This window comes from Podarcis pityusensis (genome assembly GCF_964106645.2).
Source record: "Podarcis pityusensis genome assembly, chromosome: 11".
Taxonomy (NCBI): domain Eukaryota; kingdom Metazoa; phylum Chordata; class Lepidosauria; order Squamata; family Lacertidae; genus Podarcis; species Podarcis pityusensis.
Genome location: NC_138036.1, coordinates 38,974,742 through 38,988,357, shown reverse-complemented (window position 1 = coordinate 38,988,357; position 13,616 = coordinate 38,974,742). Strand labels below are relative to the sequence as shown.

Genomic DNA, 13,616 nt, shown 5'->3' with positions numbered 1-13,616 from the left:
GGGCAGGGTTAGAGTTCAGGCACTCTTCAAGACAACCTCACTAAGGACATAAGGAGAGCTCTGCTGGATCAGACTAAGGCTGATCTCGTCCAGCATTCTGTTCTCACCATGGCCAAGCAGATGCCAACCAGAAGCCTGCAAGCAGGACCTGAGCACAAGAGTGAACGCCACAGGTGGGATTCTCAGCAACTCAGAGGGAGATGACTCTGCTCTATCAACTAAATATCTAGCAGTGGAGGTAGACCACAGCCATTGCGGTCAGCAGCTGCTGATAGCCTTATCCTCCATGAATTTGTTTATTCCTTTTTCAAAGCCCTCCTAGTTGGTGCCCTCTTTGTGGGCTTCCCCTAGCCATCTGACTAACCACTTTGAGAACAGGATACAGGACTAGATGGACCTTTGTCCCGATTCTGAATCTTCCAGCATCCAACTTCAATGGACGGCCGTGACTCCTAGTATCATGAGAGATGGAGAAAAACTTGCTTTACGCTTTCTCCATACCATGCAAAATTATATGCATTGTTATCATTTTCCCACTTATATTTTTTCCAAACTAACCCCCCCCCCCAAAAAGAACAGTATAACCTTTCCTCATAGGGGACTTGCTCTTGCACCTTGTTTCAGCACCATCATATACTTCTTGGGATGCAGTGACTGGAACTATGCACAGTATTCCAAGTGTGGTTGCACTCTAGATTTGTGTTGTCATTACAATTTTGGCAGTTTTATTTTCAAACTTTACCCTCATGATCCTTAGGATGAAATTCACCCTTTTCACAGCTGCTGCACACTGGATCAACATCTTCAAGCTGTCCACTGTGACCCCAAGGTCTTTTCCCAGTTCAGACCTGATAAACATACATGAGAAATTAGGATTTTTAAAAATTATTTTTACCCCGGTGTGCATCTCTTCCTTACATTGAATTGCACTTGCCATTTTACTTCCCATTCACTCAGTTTAGAGGGATCCTTTTGGAGTTCCTTACAACCCCATTTTTTTTAGCCGCCCTATTTTATTTTGTTTTTTTGTATCATCAACAAACTTGACTGCCAAAGCCACATCCCTAAAGCTATAAAACAAAATGAATTGTTAATCAAAGCATACATTATGGATTCAATATTGAACCAAGTTTGTTTTTCTCATCTCCCTCCCCTTTGCTTAACATATCAGTCTTGATGAAGAGTTTTGGTGGACTCAAAAGTTTGCTCGCTATTCTGTGACAATTTGATTGATCATAATAAGGCACTTGGGAATTTTTCAAAATAAAAATGATAGTTTAACCTTTAACTATGCAAGTTAACACAGCCCACCCTTTTCTCCACATGGCTTATTTGGTGGGTTTCTTTCCCAGAAAAGTTAGTTACGGTAGTTAGTTAGTTACTGTAGTTATTTGGCGGCGGGGACATGCAGAGGATTGGCAAATACTGTTTCGCATCTTTGACACAGGCTGGTCTGCTTTAGACTTACAACGAGAGCTGTTTCCCCCCGCCTTTCCACTCTGGAACCCTTAAAATATGAGGCCTTTCTTTCTATCTCTTATTTGCTATGATGATAGGCATCCATTCTTAGCAATGTAAACACTTCAGTGACTCACAAAATCACCCTTTTTTCCCTTGGCGGCCAAAAAAGATCAGAAAAAAGACCCTGGACAATATAGCAGTGAACTGTAAGGGAGATGCAGAAATCTAAACAGAGACCATTATTTGTGGTGTGACACCCCTTTTTGCTTGTACTTATTTTTGATTCAGATTTGTCATGGCCAATGGCTAGTACAATAAAGTTATTTGGATTGGAATAAACATAATGAATGATACCAGCAGTTTGTGACTTCATTAAAAAAAAATGCTTAAAGCAATTATGAATTCTCCCTCTCTCTTTTTAAAAATCCTACATTTCTTCAGGTGAACACTGTTTTGATAGAAGATGATCCTCATACTTCAGATTTATTAAATGGGAGCTCCCTCTAGTGGCATTTATTATTATACCTCCTTTTGCTAGTGAACGTGAATGGCAAACACCACCAAGACTGTAGTCAAAATGGGCCATTATGAAACAAGAGGGAAGCAGCTGCAGGCTTGAGGGATTCTGAAAGAATGCAGAGAAAAAGAACTTTATAAGTTCTCCTCCCTCAAAAAAAACAACAGCAGCTCAATAAAAACTGAGCAAAATCAATAGCCATAGAATGACATGACAAAATAGGACATCCTGCTTAGAGGGAATAGCTGGACTGAAAAATACTATTTTAGATAGGAGGATACACAGCAAAATTTTGTTGCAGATCCCACTTGCTGTGCTACTAATGTGCACCCATAATAATTCTTAGAAAAACGTAGGAACTTTGGAAGCTTCCTTATGCGGAGTGCTGGTCCAGGTAGGTCAGTATTGTTTACAAAGACTGGCAATGGCTCTCCATGATTCCGAGCAGGAAAACTGCAACCTGGGACATTCTGCATGCAAAGCAGATGTCCTACCACTGAGTAATGACCCTTCTCCAAGGAAGAACTTTGTACCATCTGAAAGGTTACCTTCCATATTTTCATATACATTGGGTCAATAAAAATGTAGTCTTACCTGCACTGGTTATGTGATATGAATATCCAAGCTATATCAATACAAATATCCAAATACAAATATCCAAGCTATATCAATTCAATTGAGCAAAGTTAAAATATCCCCACAAGAAAAGTCAGTGATCTTCACGGAGCAGTGCTGACATTATGCACAGTGAATATTTTGCAGCTCTGTGAAAGGTATTTCATACATGTATGCCGTGTTGTTTATGATGATGGGTAAAAATGCACTATATAATGGTATATAATAATAACAACAGCAACATCTATCTGTATAGCACTTTTGTGTGTGTGAGAAGGTGTTCAAAGTACATAAGATATTATTATTTTAGTAATCCTTACCCACCACTCTGCAATGGTGATATTATCTCTAATGGCGATATTATATAAATTGCAGGTGGGCGAAGCAAAGAAGTTAGAAGGTAGTTTCATTTTAACATTTAACTTTTCGTTGTTGTGATTCATTCTCACTCGCTTCTAGTGTCACCCTGTGTTCCAGGGCTATCCAACACGATGCCCCTCAGATGTTGCTGGCTTACAATTCCCATCAGCCCCAGCCAGCATAGCCAATCATCAGGGTTGATGGGAGTTGTAGTCCTCACACGGGCTACCCAAGATTATTTTTTTTGAACAACCATTGAATGTTATCCTGAACAGCCTGCCTCTTCTCCCCATGTCAGCTTAAAAGCTGCTTTGTTACTTCTTCTCAGGGACTGGGCAGAGGAAGAATGGTGGAGACCAGCTCCCTTGTCCTGACCCTTCCAGGGAGGGGGAAGAGGAAGACAATATAGATTTACAACAGGGATTGGAGGGAGATAGCAGCTCAGAGGCAGATGAGGGGGAAAGATGGGAAATCATGGGAAAGCTGGAACAACACTCAGCTGATACATTGTCATTAGAAAGCATTCCAGACCCTCCATCTCCCAGAACCCAGAGAGCCTTAACAGAAGGAGAGCAAAGAGCTCAAAGACAGAAGGCATGTAGCAACACCCATAGAAGAGACGATGAGAATGACGAATGAGGAAGTGGGAGAGAAGGGGGGGTGGAGATTCACTTGGGACAATGCTGTTATCCGAGAGGCTGGGTTCTATAGCCTCTCTCTGTAAAGACTGAAATAAAAAAGGACGGTAAGAAACTTTCCCTTGTCTTTATACTTTCCTGGGCAACCAGCCGGGAGCCACTGACAGCATCCTGACATTTCTTCAGCATTGTGCACCAATTGTTGGGTTCAGTGGTACTGTGGACAACCAAAGAACTATGATAATTCATCTGAAAGCAAATAAATTTTACTGATGTAATAAACTTGCACTTCCAGATACCTGTCCAGTAAACCTGGCTGCAATTAAGAATGCCACATGCAAGCCTGGCTTAAAAAAGACTGAACTCTCCAACTACTTCTACGTTTTCCTGCTGGGACAGCTGATAATGGGAGCAGGTGGGACTCCTCTTTACACACTGGGAACAGCTTTCATCGACGACAGTGTCCCCAAGCACAAGTCTTCAGTCTACATAGGTAAGCTTAGCTGAAATTTATTTCAAGAAATGTCCATTTATATTGATTATCCATCCATATTTGGAAGAATGTCCAGAGTACCTCTTGTGCCTTCTGTTTGTTTACTTACAATTGTATACATGCCTACAAGAGACGTAAGCCCTGCTGAGTCCAATGGGAGTCCAGTGTGTGCAGAACTGCAAGAGGTTGAACATACGCGGGAAAAAACAAAATGGCATAGTGGTTAGAAAGCTGGACTAGGACCAGGAATCAAATCCCCACTTGCCCATGAAGCTCATTTTACCTACGGGACCACCTCTCCCGGTATGCCCCACGGAGAGCCTCAAGGTCCATAAATAGCAACACCCTAGTGGTCCTGGGCCCTAAGGAAGTTAGATTAGTTTCAACCAGAGCCAGGGCCTTTTCAACACTGGCTCCGGCCTGGTGGAACACTCTGCCTCATGAGACCAGGGCCCTGCAGGATCTGATTTCTTTCCGCAGGGCCTGTAAGACAGAGTTGTTCCGCCTGGCCTTTGGCTTGGAGCCAATTTGTTTCCCTCCCCCTCTTTCTTTTTCCTATTTCCTTTCTCCTCCTGTGATGAGGCTGCATTTTAATATTTTGATGTTTCAATATTTTAATGTTGTATTTTAATCTTGTTTTTAAGCTGTATTCATTCAACTTGTTTTTATTATTGCTTGTTAGCCGCCCTGAGCCCGGCTTCGGCTGGGGAGGGCGGGGTATAAATAAAAATTATTATTATTATTATTATTATTTAGATGCCCTTTTGCGAGGATAAAATGGGGGGGGGGAGGGAGAACCAGGTATACCACCTTGAGCTCCTTGGAGGAAAGATGGCGTGTAAATGTCATAATGGATAAAAATAAATAAGTTGAATATATGTGGGGCTCGCCCCTGGGATCAGCTCCAGTCTCCTGCATATTTACTTTGCATGCTTTCAGTGGGCTTCTGTGGAATCTAAAAGTGATCAACCTGTTTTGGCATCTAGGCTAAATGCATACTCTTATCTTATATTTCTACTCTGCAGGAATTGGTTATGCCATGTCATTGATGGGTCCAGCTATCGGTTATGTATTAGGAGGACAGCTGCTTAACATTTATGTTGATTTCCATCGTCACCCAAGGCAAGGAGGTTTCCCCCCCCCCTTCTTTTTCCCTTTTACTTCCATAGTGTTACCCTAGAATTCCATTCCCGCCCCCCAACAACAGTTACTAAACTTTGCATTTTAGCTTTATGCCAAACAGATAAAAAATATACCCACTGGATGTTGAGCTGGACTTGGGGGACTGGCGTTAGGATGTCAGAACAACCACAGAGTTAAGAGGCATTTTCTTAGTTAACTTACTGTTTATTTGCTTTTGATCAATGAAGCAGAAAAATAAAACTTAGTTAGTGAACCAGAACTGTAAAAGATAGTAATTTCCCCAGCTGGTGAGGCAGCAGTACCATTGTTTATATAATTGTTATTACGTTGGATCATAAAGGGCTCAGTATGTGATGAATGAGCCGGAGGTGTATAATTTATCTTGCAGAATAGCCTGGCAGAATGTACTGGAAAGTGACTCAGCTAATCATGTCTTTATTAAAACTGTGTTTGCTAAATTACTATCTTTCTAGACATGACATCACTCCAGAAGATCCACGTTGGGTTGGAGCTTGGTGGGTAGCGTTTGTTGCATGCAGTTTCTCTACGTGCCTTTTGGTAGCACCGTTTTCATATTTCCCAAAGCAATTGCCAGGTAAACACATTTTCTGAAGCAGGAGAGAAGTGCCATCCTGAGTGGTTAGGGCCTCAAATATCTAGTTGGAAGCTCTAAGGTTCTAGTATGAAAGGGGCTTGAAATATATACCCTGCCTTGGCCTAAACATGGCTCCAGTGTTCCTGTTTTATGGTGACCTAGATTTTGTGAGGTGCTTGAGAATCATTGCGTTAGTTGTTTTAGCCCTCGTAGCCATCAACGGAGAGATCACAGTTATGTCTGCCCACTTGCACATGAGAAATTGCACTAGCGCAACGGGTTTTTCCTTCTGCCTTCCAATGCCTTGCCCCCTCAAATCTGCTCCAGAATATTCCCTTACCCTCCAGAGTAGATGTGGCAGTCCTTTGTGGGCTGAAGGTGGAGAGGAGGACCAAGAAGTCCCATTGTGCTAGCTCTTTTTTTTTAATTTAATGATATTTATTAAAATTTCAGAAACAAAAAATTACATAGTTAAAGAGAAAAGAAACAAGAAAAAAAATAAAAAAGAGAAAAAACATACAAAATACAAAGTACAGAAAAAAAGTAAAAAAACACTTAAAAACAAATTAATCCTCCGTATCTTACATTTCATTTCCTTGCTTCCCTGACCTCCTCTCGCCTCCCTTTTTTGTATTCCAGTTCAATTGGTTAATTCAGCAATTCCTTTCCCTCTTTGTTTTTGTCTTAGTCCTTTAACTTAATATAGTATAGCTTTAGATTCTCACCTATTAATAATCCATTTTTACATACACCTTTATGACATTGCTGCTAAAACCGCTTAACTTCATTCTGACATCATTCTAACATTCATCCATTGTGCTAGCTCATGCTATGTTGCTTTCCCCTAGGCTTATCCGACAAGTAATATTACTGAAGTATTGAAAGCAGCATGCACACGCACACACATATGAAAGCAGGGATCCCAGCAGAATCATGAAGCCACCATTTTTCATTATTTGATAGAGGCAGATATAAATCTGAGACTTCTATGTCGTTTACCTGCACTGCTCTACTTTAATCATCCGTTTGGGATTTGGATTCATTCATATATTTGTATGCATGTGTAAAACAAACAAGAACTGCCACAATCTAGCATTTTTAGTTACTGGTAGCTAGAATGCCCAATATTTAGAAATCACTTGGATGTCTTATAAAATAATTTAAAAAACCCATAATTATGAGAGAAACATAGCTCTTCCTTGCACATTGACTAAGAAGGTATGGAGGCCAGGTGCAGATGAGCTATAAAACTGAATCTGTTTTAGGGATCAGATTTTACCTTTAGAAAGATAAAAAGGTATAAAGGAAGAAACTTTTCTCAAACACCTGGGCTATAATTATCTTGGCCAGGTGGACCCCAAGACCTTGTTTGCAGGAAAACTGTCATCTTACTCTAACTTATCTCAGAAAATGGCCACAAGCTTATGTCTCTCAGAAAAAAATACCAAGTCCCCTCATGAATCCCTGCAGTTGTGCTGATAGGGTGGGACTTTGGGGCAGAAGTCCAGGGCCCCACTTAGCAGAATGAGGCGGTGGTCCCCCAGTGCAGCATGGAACTGGCTTTTCCTGTTTTGATCCAAGGTTGTAATCCTTTGCCCAGTTTCCTGGCTAGACCACTGGGGAAGTTCCCTCTGATGCATAAAGAGATTGTCTTTTTTCTTTTTTCTTTTTTCAAGCATGGGTGGAATCCTCATCCTCAAATTGGGTGAAGTGATACATCACCCAGTTCTGATGCAGCGGCAAATTCAGGGTAGAAGGGCTTGGTGGAAGTCTCTGTCCATAAGCCATGCGTGGGGCATATGGGCCATAGAGCTTCCAGCAGCGGCCCTAGGACAGCTACCTCCGTAGATTGGCATCTTGGGGAGGCCATAACCTTGGAATGACCCGCAGGAGGCTGAAATGGATATACAGCCAATGCCTGAGCCAATGATCCACCTACACCTGTAATCAATAAAGTTGTGGCCATTTTCAACCCAATTAGTTGTCTGCCTGAGCCTGTTCTGCCACAGGTTATCTTGTTGCTGACAGGCGAGGGGGTGGGGATGGCTTTGTGACTTGGCCCGCAAGAGATTTTCTTCTTTTCTTCTTTTAAAAAGCAGAGCTGTCTTTTAAATGTCCTGGCTGTGCTTTTTAAATAGACAAACCAGACCGAATATGAGCCAATCCCTATCAGCCACACTTGTCAGGAAGGAAGGCTTGTGTGAGTCAGAGATGTTGAAAAAGAAATTAAATGTGCTGAGTTTTTCACACCAGAGATGGATAAGCGTGTCGGACTCCTTATAACTGTTTATACTTAACAGCACATGTTCAACAGTGTGGGGGAGGAGGGAAACAGACTCCAGTTCACAAAGGAATCACATACACACATGCACCCATCCAAGCAAATTGGCTGACTCCAAATGGTCCCAGATATGGAGCTTTGTGAAGTTAATTTGTCAAACATTAAAAACAGCAGCTTATTTCCTTGTGATTTCTGTTCTCTAGTGCCAGGTACAGCTGTTAATCATGCCTTTATATATATATATATATATATATATATATATATATATATATACTTGATGAGCTTTCTCTCCCACCGCCTCAGGTACGCACAAAATACGAGCTGAAAAGATTTCTGAAGCACATCATGGTGGAGCTGACGTTCAGTCTGAATATGGTGGGAGGAGTCTCAGAGACTTTCTGCTGACACTCTGGGTAATTATAAGCAAGGAATCTAGAACAGTTTTCTCAGATTCATGTCATTGCCTATCTGTGTGCTTGGAGTGCTAATAACACTTCCATAGACAACATGACCCTGTTCTCATGTTTCATTTCTGGTTGGGTCCTAGGTAAGATTGGCTGCCTGATCACGTTATTTAATTCAGAACTTTTGGTAAATGGGACAAAGTAAAAAACAGAATTATAACCCCAAAGCAAAGGACAAATGCTTTAATTAGGAATAATACAGTTTATCAACACATACAGTTTTTTTTAAAGCAACAACACCCACATGTAAATCTGCTTATCAATGCACAGTCACTGATTATTATCTCTCAGAATTGTTTTGTGTCCACCTCTTCCCCTAAGCCCAGGTTACACATGACATGAATGCAATTGACATGCACAGTTTGAAAAATGTAAATAGTAGCTTCAGGGGGATTGCAAGCTGAGAGTTTAACCATTCTCTCCCTGCCATGCCCTGAACAGAAATCCCTGCTTGGAAACTGCCGTTTGCAACAGAAGGGAAGCCTGCGTTTAGGCCAGTGGCATCCCAGGCTTAGACCATCTCAAAGTGACATTATTTTTAATCCCTCCCCAAATAATGTAAGAAGGAGGCAGAACTGACTTAAAAAATGAACACATTACAAAAGTGCTGCAAACCAGAATTAGACTTACCCATCCATTCCTAATAATAGTTTTGTGACAAAAATCCATATCAGTTCCAATATTTGCATTATCAAACTTGTTAACTGCGAAAATATAAGCAAATGTCAGAAGTCACAAAATAATTCCTCTCCTTTTTTCCCTAGTTGCTTCTGAGGAACCCAGTGCTGATGTGTCTTGTATTCGCCGCCTCAATGGAAGCCTGTGTTGCCACTGGCTTTGCAACTTTCTTGCCCAAATTTATAGAAAACCAGTTTGGATATACATCTAGCTATTCAGCCACCTTAGGGGGTAATGTATTTCTCTTATCTATTTTACAGAATATGCTCTTAACCTGTTTACTGCTTGAGTTTAATAACAAGAGCAGAGTAAAACTGGATGAGTAATACAAAGTCTGCAGTACTAAACAGGTTTACTGGGGAATATGGTCCACTGAACCCTGTGAGGCTTATTTCTGTGCAAATATGTTTTCCTAGTGCATGGCTAAGAACATACCCTCAAAGTGTCCCTATTTTCTAGGAACAGTCCCGGAATTACAGAAGCCATTCCAGTTTCTGATTTGACCCCCAAAGGCCCTGCTTTTCCTGCATAGGAAGTCCCTATTTTCATTGGAGAAATGTTGGAGGGGGATGTAAGAATCAGCTAGGAACTGAGCTAATGTCTCTTGGCCTGCACACTGATCCCTTTGAGAGGAATCAGGGAAACTAGCCCCAATGACTGTTTATATCTCTATGTCAGAGACAGTATTTCTGAATGTTGATTGCTGGGAATCACTATTGGGAAGAATGCTTACAGGATCCCCTGGGCATGGCCACCTGGAAAACAAGATGCTAGACTTTGACAGCCTTTGGCCTGATCAGGGAAGAATGTTCTTATATTCTTAAGCAGTATGAAACTCCTGTTGGCTAGATCTTTATTTAGTTGCTTCTGCATTAGCTCTGGGTATGTCAGACACTGGTCTCGACTATGTGGTTATTTCAGATATTTCTAAACTGAGGAAAAATGTCCTCCTCAGATTTGCTTCCCCACACAGAAACAGTGAATTGGAAAAGGGGACATACCATCTTTTTGTGCTGGTGTGGGAAAGCTTTTCTGAACATTTTAGGGTGGTAACAAATTGGTAGTAGCAGTAGCTTTTAAGAAGTCATCTTTTTCCTACTTTCCATGTGTGTGACCACAATTCTGTCCCCTGCCCCAAATGTGAAGAGACATTTCCAGAATATGTTTGTGTGGCTCTTAGGATGAGGCTGTACCATAAAGAGGCTTTACTGGAGACACAGCTTGAGTTGGCATGTTTTTAAAAAAGGGAGCCTACTTAGCGTAACATGTAGTTTGGCACTGAGAGAGCATGCTAGCCAGAAGAGAAGGTGCAGTTGAGATCAAAGATATATAACGTTTGGCTCTCTCTGTGTGGCATTAGATTCATGCATAACAGTGCAGTTAGGTTCAATGGCCCTGTGATGCGCAGCAAAAGTTGACTGGCAAGCCACATGGGTACAAAATCAAAATGATTTGAAGCATGTGGTAAGATGGATTTTGGAGTTGCAAGCTAGGGTGGTGCAGTGGTTAGAGTGCTGAACTAGGACCTAGGAGAGACAGAAGCTCAAATCCCCACTCAACTGTGAAACTCATTTGGTGACCTTCTGCCTCTCAGTTGAATCTACCTCGCAGGGTTGCTGTGACAATACGGGGAAGGGGGAAGATCGTGCACACTACCTTGAGTTTCTTGAAGGAAATGGTGGGATATAAATATTATAATAATAAATAAACTGATTTAACTGTTGTTTAGATATTATTTAACATTCAATATATTCTTAAGCCCTTTTTGTGTGTTATAGTCATGTAGGTCTTTCATGGGTAGAAAGGGAAATGAGGCCTAGCCTTGCCTCAACATGATGCACTTCATGAGTCCTGCCTCCTTGATGTTGGTATCTGTGCACCATGTTGGGGTAGGATTAGCATTATAACCCACTTTTGCTTCTATCTATGAAAGTTTTATGTGCATGTACCATTTCTATATGTTCACTGTTTTATATTTTCTGGAACTATTGATGACTGCTATTACTAACAATAAATGTTAATTCAATATCTGTTGTCACCTTGTTTTCCCGCAGGACTTGTGTTGGTCCCAGGAGCAGCAATAGGTCAAATCATAAGTGGTATCTTAGTTTCCAGGCTCAAACTAAATTGCAAAAGCATACTCAAGTTCATTGTCCTTACTTGTTCAGTGGCGCTTGGATTCAATATGGTCTTTTTAATTGCTATATGTGGGAATACACCATTTGCGGGTGTCTCAGAAGATTATAATGGGTAAGTATTTGTTCAAAAGAATAACAATGAAATGGGCCTGACTATGTGTATTTGAGTGTATACTGTGTGTATACTACTGATGACAACGCTCAGAGGATGACCTCCAAACCATCTTAAATATATTTGCAGAAGCTTACAAAAAGTTTGGCCTATCGCTCAACATCCAAACATCCAAAGTGCTGCACCAGCAAGTACAAAATAACCCCTCTGCAGCGCCACAAATCCAACTCAATGGTGTAATGTTAGAAAATGTCCATCACTTTTAATTGGGCTGTTATCTTTACACAAGGGCCAATATTTATGCCAAAATCCAGCATTGCCTGAGCTCTGCGAGTGCGGCTTTCTTCCGATTGAAGTGCAGAGTGTTTGAGGACCAGGACATTCGAAGGGAAACCAAAATGCTTGTTTACAAAGCTATTGTACTACCAACCTTACTGTATGCTTGTGAAACATGGACCATTTATAAACGCCTTCTCCAGCTCCTTGAGAGATTCGATCAATGGTGTCTCTGAAAAATTTTACACATCACTTGGGAAGCCAGGTGAACTAATACCAGTGTACTGGAAGAAGCAAAGATCACCAGTGTTGAAGCAATGATTTGTCAACATCAACTTCGTTGGACTGGTCATGTTGTGTGGGTGCCTGATTATCATCTTCCAAAGCAACTACTCTATTCCGAACTTAAAAATGGAAAGCGTAATGCTGGTGGTCAACAAAAGAGGTTTAAAGACTGTCTCAAGGCAAATCTAAAAAAATGTAGTATGAACACCAACAATTGGGAAAAACTTGCCTGCAAGCACTCCAGTTGAAGAACAGCCTTTACCAAAGGTGTCATGGGCTTTGAAGACACTTCAACTCAGGACGCAAGGGGGAAATGTGCTAAGAGGAAGGCATGCTTGGCAAATCCACACTGTGATCAATTCCCTCCCAGAAACCTATGTCCCCACTGTGGAAGGACGTGTGGGATCCAGAATTGGCCTTCACAGTCACTTACGGACTCATTGTTAAAACCATGCTTATGGAAGACAATCTTACTTGGCTATGAGTGATCGCCAAAGAAGAAGAAGAATACTGCTATGAGAACAAAAATCCAATGCACCTAGTTCTTGAGGGTTAGGTGTTCTGAGCCCAATTATGCATGTATCCCTTGATAGCTAATCAGGGCTGTCACAACACACAGTGGGATTCATGAGCAGTTCATTAGTCCTGTCACATTTGACGGAGCTTATCATCTATTAGTCAGTACATAGTGGGGGCTTATCCAATATAACAACACAAAGGCAGCTTTCTGTTCATGTTCTCTAGATTGGAGCAATGGATTTTGATATGATTCTGGCTTCTAGACTGAAGATTGTGATAACTATTAACTATTGACAAATATCTCCTTTTGGGACAAGGAATAATAGAAAGTGGTGGTCATCTTACTCCAAGTGTAGTTGGATGAAATGGACTTTCTGGACCCATTTCAGTCAACACCATGATCTAGCGTTGAAACAGCCTTGGTTCTGATGGATGACTTTGTTAGAAGAGAGGCGGAAGGAAGGTGACCCTACTGATTTCCCTTCTCGGTGGCTTTTGAAACTGTCAGCCATGGTATCTTACTGGACCAGTGCTGTGCGCTGGGAACCCTCCTGCCTGGAGCTTTGGTTCACTGCACTGTTTAGACACCTACTGAAAACCTCTCTCCCCAGGCACATGATTTAGTTAGCATTTGTTTTAATTATATTAATTATTTTATCTTTGTTCTTAATGATGGTTTTAGGTATATTTATTTTTAACTGGTTTGTGTCTTTTAGCCATGTTTTATATATAATTTGATCTGTGCACCATTTGGAGATTTTTTTCTCTTTTTTTGAGCAAGCAAAAATTTCCTAGATAAAATTGTAAATAAATAAGTATCTTGGGGGGACTTCTTCTCCATACTATGTGCTGTGTAATCCCACAAGGTCCCACCTTGTCCTCTATCCTCTTTAAGTCCTCAGAGGGTTTGGAGTGAAAGGTCCACCATCTTGTTTGGAGAACATCCAGGTTCATTCTCTGGTATATCTAATTTTAAAAGAACTTACACCTTTCCTTTATTTCAGATTTTAAAACTGTTTGCATGGTTTTTGTCGTATGATT

General features: G+C 41.1%; 1 protein-coding gene across 2 annotated transcripts in view; it reads left to right on the top strand.

The window, feature by feature from the left end:
• SLCO4C1 (solute carrier organic anion transporter family member 4C1) overlaps positions 1-13,616 on the top strand; it is a 42,649-nt gene that overhangs the window by 12,655 nt on the left and 16,378 nt on the right. For both annotated transcript variants that reach the window (XM_080972656.1, XM_080972655.1), the window contains exons 3-8: positions 3,887-4,084; positions 5,110-5,206; positions 5,701-5,822; positions 8,407-8,516; positions 9,332-9,476; positions 11,300-11,495. In XM_080972656.1, the coding sequence (XP_080828782.1) occupies positions 3,887-4,084; positions 5,110-5,206; positions 5,701-5,822; positions 8,407-8,516; positions 9,332-9,476; positions 11,300-11,495 (868 nt within the window). The remainder of the gene's footprint in view (positions 1-3,886; positions 4,085-5,109; positions 5,207-5,700; positions 5,823-8,406; positions 8,517-9,331; positions 9,477-11,299; positions 11,496-13,616) is intronic.